The 14,362-nt window shown below is 43.1% G+C and overlaps 1 protein-coding gene across 1 annotated transcript in view; it reads left to right on the top strand.

Annotated features, from left to right (window-relative positions):
* The window catches only part of LOC118857941 (mucin-2-like), a 36,021-nt gene that overhangs the window by 4,264 nt on the left and 17,395 nt on the right, over nt 1-14,362 (top strand). Inside the window, exon 2 of the mRNA XM_036768401.1 lies at nt 854-1,006. Coding sequence (XP_036624296.1) covers nt 854-1,006 — 153 coding nt within the window. The remainder of the gene's footprint in view (nt 1-853; nt 1,007-14,362) is intronic.

Below are 14,362 nucleotides of genomic sequence, written 5' to 3'. Positions count from 1 at the left end.
GGAAGCATGGGCATGTTGGGGAAGGCATGCTCTGGAGCCTAGGCTGTGGTGGAAAATGTCTTGAATTTCTCTCTCTACCGAATACTTTAGGAAAGCAGGGAGGGGAGTAAGAGGGGGAAGGGGGCAAGGGGAGGGTGGGAAGGTCTGTCAGATTTTTTAGCATAGGAGATAACCCTGTTAATCCAGTGGCAAGAAGTACACCATAATGTGGGCTGGTATCAAAGGGTAGGAGCAAAGTCTTATCTGTATATTATGTTATATCTTGCACATTATATAATAGCCTTACTAAAATAGGCTCTGGTTCAATTGCGGAGTGCATTGGAGCTCAGATTCCTCCCCCAAGTGAACCCAGGTAGCCAGGGAATTTGCCCTCCACTCTACATCAGTCTCTCTCTTACTTCACAAGAGGTTAGGAGCTCCTTCCTTCTTCCCCAGCAGTCTCCTTTGCTCTCCCATCCATCTGCCTGGCCTCTCCCAAACCCCAGACAATCTTTCTAGGCTCCCCCAGTATTTGCTCTCCCAGTGCTCCCTACTGCCTGAACCACTTCACAATCAGCTGCTTCCTAGTCCCACCTTCATTTTTCTTAGGGTTACAAATCTGTAATTTCTCATCTCTTTCTCCTTCCTGATCTGCCAAGGAGGCTGGGGACACATCAAACAGATGGCACTCCCACCCACTGCCCTTTAGTCAAGGACCCGGAGGCCCTTCACCCTCTGAGCAGGTTAGCTCAGTGGAGATGGCCAGCCTAAGCTGGTCCCCATTCAGATTCAGGACTGACATAAAATTTCAGAGAGGTCGAAGGTTCCTCACAAGATCCATTTATTTCCTGGTTTCTTTTCCTGGACTGCTCAGTTTTTCAGACACTTCTGAACGTGACAGGGGACCAGCCTGAAGTGAACAAAGGCCAAGCACAGTTGGAACTATTGGGGGAGGAGATGCTGGCCTTCTGGTTCCTGTCTCTTGTACTTCAGCTCTCGGTTTCCCAGTTCATTGCTTCTAAGAAAGGTGAGTGGGCTCCCCTTCCTCCATTCCCAAGCCTCAGATGTCTCTACTCCCCACAAGTGAACTCTTTTGTGAGGCAAAGATTAGTGCTGGAGACATCTCCCTACAAATCAATACATCTCTTCTGGGGACTCCCTTTTTCCCCTTTCTCTTCTCTCCCTCCCTGTCCCTCATTACCCTCTCCCCATATTAATATTTCAACACCTCATTCTCCTCCCCCTCCCAATCCCCTTCTTGTCTTTCCCAGTCTTAGACCTCCTCTTTCTCTAAGTCTTTCCAGCCACTTCCTCCACCTGCCCACCCCCTGCCCTCTTTCCCATTTTTCCTCTTTTCTCCTCCCCATGGTTTCCTTTTTGGGTGCCCCTTCAAGTTCCTCTCTGGTACAGTGGAATGAGCACTAACTCTAGGATCAAAGAACCATTGTCTGGGCCTGAGTGGAATGAATGACACCATGACCTGGGGCTCATGACAGAGTGGCTTTGGAGTCACAGGATGTGGGTTCAAATCTCACTTCTGGTGCTCCTTATCACTTAACCTTTCCAGTCCTCAGTTTTCTCTCCTACAAAATGAAGGGTTTGGCTAGAAACCTCTAAGGATTCCCCCTCCCTCAGTCTTCAATTTGTAGTGTGATGCTAACTCCTGCCTCTGAGGTTCTCACTTTGAGTGAGGTAACAGCCATTCAGTGAATAGGCCTCTTTAAGAAGTAAGTCAAGGCATGGCCCCTTTAATAAAAAAAAAAAATCAAACTGGGAGGGTAAGACCCTCAGGGTTGCTGGCCAAAGATGAACCAGTTACCATTTACATTCACTCTGAGCCAGGTGGGCCCAAAAAATAGCCATTAAGTGCTGCTTGGGTAGGGACCTATTATTGTCCAGTCAATGAGATCCAGAGTGAAATGGGTTTAAGGTTTGGTCTTTGAGAAAGAGATGTAGCCAGTAAACCCCAAGTTTACTAGGCAGCTTTTGGCCATCAAAATTTACCTTCCTTTGGAAAGATAGGCAGAGGCAGAGGCTTTGGCAGTGGAAGAAACTATTCACTGAGCAGGCATTACCTCGCTGGAAGTGAGAACCTGAAAAGACCTTAGCCTGAAAGGGCCAGGGTCTCCCAGTGCATCCTGGGCCATCTCCAGTCCTCCTGATCTATATCTGGTCACTGGATCCAGATGGCTCCAGAGGAGAAAGTGAGGCTGGTAACTTTGTGCAGCCCTCCCTCACTCAAATCAAAGTCAACTGCAAGTCATGGCATCATCTCCCTAATGTCACTGTCCTCTTGCACAATGAAAGACAAACACAGCAATCTGAGGCTTACTGTCTGCCTAGCCTCAGTGAGGCATTGGGAGGGGGACCTGTAAAATAAGAGGATCAGACTGGATGGTCTCTAGGATCCCTTTTTGCTACAGTTATGATCCTTGTGATGTGACCCCCATTCCTTCTTCCCTTCTCCTCCTTTTTCCTTCTCTTTACCTGAAATCTCCTTAAATTAACAGTTAAGACATATTGGCCCTCTACTTTCTGAGTTATGCCCTGGCCTTTTCTAGGACCACCCTTTAGCTCAGTTGCGCACCTCAGTGGGGAACCAAAGGAAACAAATGGGTCACACCTTGGATTCCGACAGCACTAATCTTGGCTAGGGCAAGAAAGAATGGGGTGATTGCCCTTGCCCCATGAGAGTTTAGTTTTTCTTTCACCACCCCACCTCCCACATAGTCTGCCTTTCTTGGGAGTTTCCATCTGGCCACCAACCTCAAGGGTTGAAGGAGGAAAGGAATACCATTTCCATGGCACCTACCATGTGTTAACTGCTTTTTACAAATAGTGTCTTTCCATCCTCACAACAATCCTGGGAGATAGGTGTTGTTATCATCCACATTTTGCAGTTGAGGAAAACTGAGGCAAACAGAAGTTAAATGACTTGCCCAGGGTCACACACCTTATCAAGCATCTGAAGTCAGTGCTCTATCCTCCTTATCCAGCAAAGGCAGAAGGGTCAAGGGGTAAGGTGTCAGGTGACATGATCATAAGAGGTCTGGGAGAGCGGGTACAGCTTTGGGGGCATCAAACCCCTCTATCTAAGATGTCGCCCCCTCCAAGCTTTCCAGTGTATAGCCTAGGTATTTTGAGATCCCTCCCTACCCACATGGTAGGAGCAGGGTGGAATCGGAGAAGTACAGGTGAAGACCGGAATTGAATTTAGTTCCTAGAGTCACTTCCATGTGAGCTGTTATCAGTCCTTTAATTGTCTGGAATTTGTCCTGTCCTGGGCTGCAGTTTTCCCTGGCCCTTGGCCCAGCTGGTGAGATAGAGAAGAAATGAATTGTTGGGTGTGCCTTGAGTTATGCCTCCCCCCTTCTCAGCACCCACCCAGAGCCCCAAGCCTGTGAGGGAAGACTGAAACCAAATAGTATGTATGTTTCTTCCACCCCCTAGAGTGGAAGGTGACCGACCATCATACATACACTGGTTCTCCTTCCTCCCACTTTAACAAAACTAGTTTCAAGGCACCAAAGACAAACTTCCAACAGGACCTGACTACTGACATGCACACAGCACTCTTACCCACGTTGTCTCATTTGTGATCCTCATTTGTCAAGGTAAATGTTCTTAGCTCCATTTTAGGGATGCAGAAACTGAAGCTCACAGAGGGAAAATGATTTGCCCAAATTCACATCACTAGTTATTGGCAGAAATATGACTCTAACTTGGGTCTTCTGGACTTCAAATCCAATGAATTTTTCAGACCCGTTTTGTGTGGGTCCCAACCTACAGGTGTAATGTGTCGCCCTTCTTGAGTTACTTCTTTTATAGCAACAGACCCCTGGACAGAGCCAAAAGAATGAGTGTCTAATGGTAGAATTTCTACTATTTTGATAGATAGGAGGACGCTGTGCCAATGCCCCCACGCCATCCCACACATCATCTATCACTCTTCTCTGGGTTGCTGTTTTAATAATCTGGCTAGCAGCTCCTGTGGGGGCGTAAGATCCCCCCACAGCCAGCACCCAGGAGGCTGCAGGGACGCCAGGGAAAGCACAGGTTCTTTTTATCTGCTTAAACAAGGAAAGCACAGTGAAGGGGTTGACCAGCTTACTTTAATCCAGCATTCAGTTAGCATACAGACAACATTCATTTAGTTCAGGGGAAAACGCCAGCATTCAGTTAGCATTCAGTTAGTTCAGGGGAGCATACAGGCAAGCATCAAGAGACAGACCAAATACAGATTCATTCACTTACTTCAGGGGGAAAAGCCAGCACCCTGAGGTTTAGAACATTCATTTAGTTCAGGGGAAACGAACCAGCACCCTGAAACTCAAAACCAAAATACAAACAAATTACAAATATCAACAGACAGACCCAATACAATTCATAGTTACCAGCATCTGGGCTCGGCCCGAGAGCAAGGCCTGGCCCAGAGTCACGCTGCCACTGCTCCCGCACCAACCGGAAAAGGAAAGAGGGCTCTTCAAGCTGTCCTCTCCCCTCTTATAGAGTTTTTGACATCGTCAAGCGCAGCCTGAATGACCAGGGCGATTGGTTCTTGAGTTGGCCCCTTCCCTTAGGTTAACACCCAATAGGGCGTGGCTCTGGAGTCAACACCTCCCCTCACCCAGGCCCATGACTCATCACACAGGAAGTTCTCTGTTCACAGGCTTGGCCCAGCAAGGCTCAATGAGATAAACTGAGCCACCCAAAGAAAACAAAGGCCATTCTGGCCACAGTTGCCTCTTCAATAGATGGGCTGTAACCATCAAAGCCATGAATAGGAATTCTAGCACCTGAGACAAATTCAGTTGACTGGGGGTAAGGGAAGAGAAGTGTCCAAGGTTTGAAAACTTTTGTCCATGGTTGACCTTGAGGTGGACTGAGGGCAGACATCGTGAGAGCTGGGGAGTCTGAAGAACTGGAAGGCTGGGTTGCTTAAGGGGGATGGAGCCCCTGCTGAGGTACAGAAGATTGTGAGTCAGGAACTTATTGGGGAGAGGGACCTGGAAGTCCATAGGTGACAGTAACAGGGATCCAGGCAGGAGGGATCGAACTTTAAAGGAAGATAAATTGCTGCTGAGTGATGATGGCAAAAAGTGGGTCTGAAAGTAGCATTAGGGAGCAAGGAACATGCCGACTCTTCTTCCTGGCCCTGTGTGTCAGCGGGTATGAGAGAAGGAACAGGCCGACTTTGGAAAGGGTACCGGGAAATGGGCAGAAAGCTAGGCTTCATGACCACCGGCAGATGGAAGGGTCATAGCTGTGATCAAATGGAAGGGACCTGAGAGCTCATCTAGTCTAACCCGGAGGTTAAGTAACTTTCCCAAGACCACAGAGATCCTCATTCCACGTTCAATCACATCGAACTCTTCCCAACCCCATTTGCGGTCTTCTTGGCAGAGACACTGGAGGGGTTTGCCATTTCCTTCTCCAGCTCATTTTACAGGCGAGGAAACTGAGGCAAACAGGGTGAAGTGACTTGCCCAGGGTCACGCAGGAAGTGTCTGAGGCTGGATTTGAACTCATGAAGACGAGTCTTCCTGACCCTAGGCCCAGCACTTCACCTTCTGCACCACCTAGCAGCCCTCCTGGTTCCATAACCAGTGACCTTTCTACTCTTCCACAGAAGGAATATGAAAGGGTGAGATCTGGGATGAAGGGGAAGTTTGTTACTAAGGGAGGAGAGTTCCAAAGGACCTAGTGAAAAGGGAGAGAAGACAGTAGAGACTGGGGAGGGCTAGGGCTTTCAACTCTGGGAGAGGAGGCACCAATGCTCCCTGGTCTCACGCTGATCCCTAATGTCCCAGTTGGGATGGGTCCATAAGCCAAGCTGTGCACTGGGGCTGTCCACCCCCTGGAATATGAGAGCTACAGGACCTGGAAGGAGGCAACCTTGGCCAAGTAAGGGAGTATCTGGTGGGGCATCCCATGTGTGAAGAAAGGAACCCCTGCCATGCTGACACCTAGGTGTTAAGGCAAAGAGTAAATGAGAAGATGTTTCCCACCCATTTGAATAGGCTTAAGCTGGGGCCCCAGGTGGGGCCAGCTAAGGGAGGTCTGATTATATCTTGGCCCCTAAATTTGCCCCAAACCCCTAATTACTAGGTGCTAAGCAGATGTGGTCATGAAGCTCCCAGGGTCCTAAGTGCTAAAACCAGAGCCAATCATAGGAGCTTAAGTTCTAGTCAGAGTACCCTGAAGGGATCTGAGATTTTGTCAGGGCAGTGATTCCCCATTTTGGCCCAGATCAAACTCCCCTGTGACACACAGACGGTCATCAACAGCTGCTGTAGCTGAAAAACTAATCGTCCTACATTGCCCTTGCTTGATCCTCAGTGAACAGACACCCTTGAAGCTGGCCTTTGAGACAGAGGAGCTGCCCATCTTCTAAGGTGAAAAGAGAGCTGGCCTTGGAGTTAGCACGACCTGGGTTCAAGTCCCAACTCAGACACATCCTTTACCTCTCTCTCGGTGGCCCCAGATAATTCTTCTGAGACTTAAGTTTCAGAGGGAATGATGAAATGACAACTCAGGTCCAAAAAAAAAAAAAGAAAAGAAACCTAACATTTGCAGCTGACCTCCCCCCATAGCTTCCAGCCCCATCTCTATCCCACTAGAAAGGAAAGGGAAAAGGGAAAACAGCAAGGCCCAGGAAGTGAGGAAAACAGACTAAGAACCCAACAAGGGACTCACTGCCTGTCAGTCCATCCAGCACATTGCTGATGATTCAGGCTGGGGCTCAAGCAGACTGTAGGACACCACGTCCAGATCCTATCAAAAACCTTAGGAGATTTCTTTGGAGCAAATTCTAGAAGTCAGAGCACAGAGACCCACTAGAACCTATCAGAGGTCACATAGATTTCCCTCCAGAGACACACAGATTTTCCATATTCTATCCAGGGCTGGGGGAGCCAGAGAACACTAAGAAATGCCCATGTGAAACTGTAGAAAGGCCCGGTTTTAGGAGAAAATTTTACCACAGCCCCATGGGGGTAGCATTGGCTCTCTGGCATTTGTTACTGGTCACCACTCTCTGTGCACCTAATAACCCATTCCTAGACAGTCAGCTATGTAGGAAGAAAGTACGTGGAAGGTGGGAGAGGGGTAGCTCTCAGCCCTCTGTTTCTCATTCCAAGAAACAGGGATTTTGATGGCTTCTCTCTTGTTATACTGGGGGGGGGGGGGGGAGGGCGTTGTGAGGAAGAAATGTGATGGTAATTGAGAGACAGCCCTTACAGATGGCAGCTGGGTGATGTGAGGAAACAGGAAAACCAGAGACCTCCTTGCTTTACTCTATTGCCCCCTGCTTCTCCCACCCACCTTGGCCCCACCCTGTGGTGGCTGCCTTCCTCCCCTATGGCTGGCTGTCCCTAATCACCCTCCTTTTACCTGGAGGCTCCTTTTGTTCTCTTAGTTATCCAAGGCAGAGGTCAGATTTTATTAGCCAATAAAGGGAAATGAGATTAAAAAAAAAAATCCCAAGCTTCAAGAGAACAGACCCTGACAAAAAAGAACATCAGCATCGACCTGGATCTATTCAAGAAAGCACTGAAGAAGTAAGCCTAAAGAGGAGAAATGACTTATCTAAAATCATACAAGTTATAAATAGCAGCTTGATAAATGTTTATTGACTGACTAACTGATGTGCCAAGGCCATTCTGAGAGAAGCTAGGTCCAATTAAACGTTTTACACCCATCCTAGGCTAGATGGTGGTTCTGACTACTGGCCCAGAGTCACAGCTGGTCTAAACTGTCTGTCCCAAGCAGGTTGAGCCATAACCTGGGTTTCCCACAAAGGTATGAAGTTTAAAAGGTTCTGAGATCAAGCACGGGCTTCCAACAGGAAGAACTAATTCATTTTAGTACTTAGCAAAAAGAATAATTTTTTTTAGGGGGGAAGGCAGGGCAATTGGGGTTAAGTGATGTTAAACCTGAAAATTTGGTTGAAGGAAACAACAGAGCTAGGTGATAGAAAAATCCATGTTGTTTATTATTTTCCCTTAAAGCATAGCGGAGCTAGCTTACTTGTACGTACAAGGAGTCAGAGTATAACTCTGGCTGCCTGAACAAAGCAATGAGAAAACTTATATACGTTATTTTAGCAGAGCTAGCAAGCCTGTATGACCTCATTTTTATGACCCCCATGTATGTTTAACCATGATACAAGAAGAGGATTTTCCTTAATGGAATAGATTGTAAATACAACAAATTAGATAGTTATCAAAGTGTCAATTGGATTTGTAGCCCCAGGATCTCTGTGTTTAATTGGCCATTAACATTCCACAACATAGTATATGCCCATAAAATATTAAGATAAGGAAAAGTCACATAATTCAAGATAGTGCCTGGGGTCAAGGTTTTCACCCTTAATGGCCATGGACAGAGCAAGAAATGCTCCATCTGGATTTGTTGATACAAGAGAACAGAGACTGTTAGGATCAGGCTTTTCTTCTGGTTAAGTAGTTCAGGCCCTGAGTCTTATTGAAATTACAAAAATGATATAAAATAGTATAATATTTTCCACATTTCCTCCTTTTGGTCAAAGGTAAGCTGAAAGCTTCACCTGAAGACCAATTAAGGTATGGAAAAACCTCTATCTTCCTCAGGGGTAAAGTTGTAAAAAAAAAAAAAAAAAATCCTTATCTAGGTGGATTCAGGTTTTTTTTTTTCTCTTTCTGTGTTTGGACATCCCCAGAGATGCACAGTAATTATAAACTACTTGTAAACAAGCAGGGGGAGCAAGTTGCAAGGGGTATCAGTAGGGAGCATAATGGGGAAACTAGAACACCTAAGTAAAATAAGCTAAAGACACCAAAGGTACAAGTAAACAGTCTTGGGAACGCAACGGACTCAGGAAGAGAGTTGTCCTTCGTACAGGTTCTGGTCCAGAGTCTCTTGGGAAGGTTGCCTGCGTCTGATGCTGTCCCCTTCAGGCTCTTTGAAACCGGAGGGCAAGGTGTCCTATGGGCTCAGATGTCCACTCAGGAGCACAGGCAATCATCAGATATGATAGAAGGATCAAGGAGTCCATATCCACAAGTTGGCAGCTGTAGAAGTAGTCAGATCTGACAGGAGCTCTCAGAATACATGTAATTTGATAATTGAGAGAAAAACAGCACACCATAGGTCCCAGCCACTCAGGGCTAAGTTCAAACAGTACAAATACAAAGTAGCTTTAAATCCCAGTTACATATTTCCAATGTCCATTTAAAGCAAAAAAAAAAAAATTTTTTTTTTCAGATGCCTGATTGTGGTTATCTGGTTCCTAGATAGTAAAAGAGAGTTCTGCTTCTCTGGTTCAGATCTAGAAATTCTCAAACAATTCTAACTTAATATAACTTAATCACTTAAATTTGGCTCTCCTTCTTTTAACTTCAGAGTATTTCAGTTCATATATCATCTACTGTTTCTGTCCTTACCTAAATTTCGTACCTGGTATAAGAGTCCTTTAAAATATAAAGGTCCAACCATAAATTGAACTCATCTTCCTTTTAAAATCATCAGACAGATACCTTAATAAAGGAGATATAATTTCACTTGTACTATCTCATACAATTTTCTTGCACAAAAATCCACATTTAAGATCTTACTACCAAAACACACTAATTAACTTGAATTTCCATGACTGATAAATTTTGGAGCCAATCATACACATCTTGTATATAATTCTTAGAGGAATCAATTTGGTCCTATTGCCTTTTCCTCTCAAAATTTGCTATCCTATTTAATTAGACATTTATCACATTACATCTTTGCCTTATTACTCTGTCTAATCATTTCCTCCTTTTGGAGGATGTTATCTCTATACTCCTAATCTTTATTTGGTCATGAACATAGGTTAAAATTGTAAGCTATTCATTCCTGCATCCTATTATAATAACTCAGAGGTATTCCAATGTTCATCTGTTACCTAATAGATTTAGCATTGTGCTTACAAAACTTCTTGATAATATAAATTTGCTATGAAAGAAACGAGGGACAATATCATATATCTTAACAGAAGGAAAGAACTTCCTTAGCTCTGTTTGATTCCAGGCACGAGTCATATCTGTCAGCCAATCATATAGCCATTAGATGCTGAAAGCAGGGCTTACGAGTAATCAGGTGGGGATTTTCCTTTTCAGAAAGGAAATAGCAGAATTGGGAAATAGAGTCAGGAAGATCCTACCTAGGTTGTGTCCAAGGTCGTCTTCAAGACTTTCTCCCAGGCATAGACATTCACCTTTAAGAATTCTCAGTCTGTAATGCCTGCCATTCCACTACTGGCTTCATGTGACCTAGTCCTGTAATCAGAGCTTAAAACAATATTAAATTGTAGTCCCATAAAATCTTAAATAGCAAATAAATATCCTTCAGATAGGACTGTCCCAAATTTCATTGAGCTAATATTTATCAAATCGAATCAAGCTGCATAACTTTCCTGTCTTCTAAAATACTTTCTCACACTCTCAACTTAACTTAAACCATTTGAAACTATCATTCTCGGGACAGGAGAGGCTTAGCTAACTCCCATTTGTCCCCTAACTTTCTCATCTGCCTTTCGTATCCCCTCAAGCTTTTATTTACCTTTCCAACCTATTACTCAGTGTCCCTTTACGTTTCAACCATAACACAAAACAACTCATAAGTTAGTACCTTTTACTGACATAACTGTGTATACTGGAATCCCATTCCAGTTTGCTTAAACAAACAAAAGAGGTTAATGACTGACCTCATAAGTCAATGGATTTGTCCCTGTTAACTCATTCTGGAGGAAAAAAAAGAACACTTCAGGAATTGAGTCTTATACACATTGTTAAGCAATAACTCTCGCTTAAAATCACAAAAACATTTTCCAAAATACTTCTAGAATTGTTTACCTAAACTGAAGATGTCTCTGATTTAGTCGCAGTAATTAATTACACTATTTGTGTCAATACCCAATTGCTCTTATATCACTTCACAACATCCAAGAACTCTATCTCGCACAAATACAATACAACTTTAAAATCCCAGCCCTAGTCCATGGGATAATGATTCAACCCTACATCATAAAACTCTTCCCTTTCTAATTATTCTCATTAACACTTTAGAAACCATATTTTCTTTCATTTGACTATACAAGAGTACCAATATAACCAGTCATTTGATTATAACAACAATATTTTACATATTTGCATTTATCCAATTTCCCATTTTTTCAAAAAAACAACTTCTTTCACAATGGTAACAGATTCTGGCAGATAACTTCCCTTTTGTCACTACCTGCTTATTTCTGATTAAAGAGATCTGCCACATCATCTCCCCCTGAGGGTGGGTTCTTTCCCATCAGATGGCAAGCTTCACTAATAAGAACGGTATCCTTAAGACCCACATCCTCCTCGAAACCCAATCTTATCCTAAAAACGCATCACTTTTGCTGACTTTAAAAAGCCAGGTTTTTTTTTAGGCTTCTGACCCCTACTGTTCTTTCTTTCAGTAAAAACTCAAATCCCAGTAATTGTTGCCCCTCCCCTTTCCTTCCCTTCTGACATGTGGTCTGAGGTGAATCTTCTTATCTAAACTAAGGGCGGGGAGGAGTAAGAAATTCAGACTGTTGTTTCCAACCTCCTTACTCAAAAAAGAACCTTGAATAAGACATTGAATGGGCACTTCTATAGATAAGCATTAATTCTAATAATTCTAATTAGGTTCTCACCCAGAAACTCCGAGAACTCACAATAGGTTTGAACTGCAACCAATTGGCTTACAGGTGGAAATTCAGCGGGCCTTCCAAAATTACACAAAAAGATTTTACAGAACATTTTCCAAAAATATTTTCCTTAAAGCAAATTAATCCTTAAATGCTGGAATTCATTAACTAAGTTGGTGCCAAATGTCCTCATTCTCAAATATTGCACAGAATTCCTGGATATTACAAAGTTACTTAGTCAAAAAGTGTTATAATGTGGAGGACACTTAATTTCTATAATTACATACCCAATTAATTAGCCTTATCACAATAATAAAGTTTGCCAGGACTTTAAAAAAAGCTTTTTCCATAAGAATTCCTCTACACAGAAAACCACACAAGATTGATAAGAATTCATGACTAGATGGTTTCAAAAGTTCTTGTTTCAGTTAAAAACCTCAATTTCTTAATTAACTACGATTCTTAATCTAACAACATCCAGATTATAAGAGAAATTATTCTCTAACAGCACAAGTAATGCGATGTTAACCAATTTGTATATAATAACTAACTTAGAAATAAGTATACCACAAGCAATTATCATGTATCTAAGACTTGAAACAGATTCCAATTAATTACCAATCTAGTGATCATAACTGAGTTGGATAAGCAAATCAAATCTGATTCCTAACCACTGGTGGTAACATTTTAATTTCTAAGGCCCAATACTCTTAGCATTGTAAAAGATTACCACATTTTTCAACATTGCTGATACATCTGTTTGTCAAATTACACAATTGAGAAATGTAACAGCGCCCTAAACATAATTATGCATTTTAAAACTTGAAACAACCCATTTATCAGTTAGGTGAACATATTCCTAAATCTCCTTGCCCAGAGAATCTTTCATCTCATCATTTGAAACTATAACCTTAAATCACCAGATATATTTTCATAATAGAAAACTTTTTCACACAGAAAGTCTGTCCTCATGGTTAAATATCAGTATTATTAATTATTTACTTGTTATAACCACATGTAACAGTTCCAAATTTTATCACATCCCTTTGAAAACCCAATTCACATATATCAAAATCAGATTAAAATTGCTATAATATCATTTCTTACCACACAATGGTCTTCTCAAATTCCACAATCTAAGAGAATTTTTGGGAACACAATGCAAGTTTAGAAACACAGAAACAATAATTTTCAGATGACGTCTATTGCATTTCCAGATTTCCACATATAGAAATTATTCAGCTTATTACTTTTGGTATTTAAAAACCACTTCAAAAGTTAACAATTACATTAAATCAGAGATAGATAATAATGATGTTGTATCTAACATATACCAGACTTTATGTTACGCATTTTACAATCATTATCATTTTGATCCCATAACAACCATCATTATTACTTTCCCTTTAAAACTCAGGAAACAGGTCAAACAGATTAAAATACAGTTTTGCAATTGGAACGAGAAGTGTAAAGTTACCTAGAGAAGTTACCTAGAGAAGTTACCTAGAGCAGAAGCTAGTATCCCAGTGGTGACAATTCTGGGAGGCAGGAAGTCCAAATCCATCTACCTCACCCTTCCCCCACAACTGCAGAAGTTACTGAGCCTAGGGCAGATTGCAGCTGCTGGGGACAGAGTGGGCAGAATGCATAGGACCTGGGTGACAATTCCAAACTTTGCCAAAAAGAATGGGCTACAAAGGTAGCCAGGGGCACAGGACTGTCAGAATACTGTCAGTCTGTGAATTTCTGTCCTTCTCCTCCTTTTGCCAGGTGGGGAAGGAGGATTTAAGTTTTCCCTACAGTTCTCCTGCATTCTCTTCTCCTAATCTGATCTGGGAGGAGAGAGGAGTTTGTTTTAGCTGCTCTAACTTTTACTGCAGCTCTGGCTCGGTCAGAGACAGGACGATGGTGAAAGATCCCAATGATTGTAACTCAAGTAACTTCACCAAAGTGATCAGCAAGAGTGAGCTCCTGGAGGGATTTTACAGTCTCAGGAGTTCTGTCCCAAAATCCAAACTAACCAATTTCCAAACTTTTAATGAATAATCAATCCCCGAATATGCTAAAATGTTTCAGCTCTATTTTTTTTTTTCAAGTTCGGCTGGCCAGGCCAAACATTGAAAAGGAAATAGAGTCTCTGTTTCCCTAACTGTAGCCTTAGAATTCTCTGGCTACCTGCGTTTCAGATTTTACCAAATCATAGACATTTCACAGCGCACGCTCTCACACAGACAGTTAACAGACATTTAACAAAACAAATACAGAACAAATACAGACAGAGCTCAGAGTTCAAACAACAGAGAATTAGAAGCTTTCATGAGTTAGCTATTAGCACCCCTATGGTCTTTGGGGAAGCCTTGGCGTTCCTGATTTTTCTGACTCTCCATATCCTATCCCTTAGGAAGGGGGAAAGGGGAGATGGAGGAGGACTAGGACAGGTAAAGGAAGGCGAGGAGTAAGGATAAAATGCATTTATCCTCCCCATAATCAGAGCCTTCAAGGGAAGGAAGCAGGAATAGGGCAGAAGGCAAAAACAGAGCCCTTAAGGGAAAGGGGGAAAGGGGGTGGGGAGGGAAGAGAGAGAGGAGGCAAGGGTAGCAGAACAGAGTTACCTCTCTCAGGATCAGAGCCCTTCCTGGGAGGCAGAAGGGGAGGGAAAAAGGAAGTGCAGTTTTTCTCCCCAGGACCAGAGCCTCCAAGCGAAGGAAG

The sequence above is a fragment of the Trichosurus vulpecula genome, chromosome 7, assembly GCF_011100635.1.
Source record: "Trichosurus vulpecula isolate mTriVul1 chromosome 7, mTriVul1.pri, whole genome shotgun sequence".
Classification (NCBI taxonomy): domain Eukaryota; kingdom Metazoa; phylum Chordata; class Mammalia; order Diprotodontia; family Phalangeridae; genus Trichosurus; species Trichosurus vulpecula.
The sequence above is the reverse complement of the archived record's forward strand: the minus strand, read 5'-3'. Positions and strand labels throughout refer to the sequence as shown.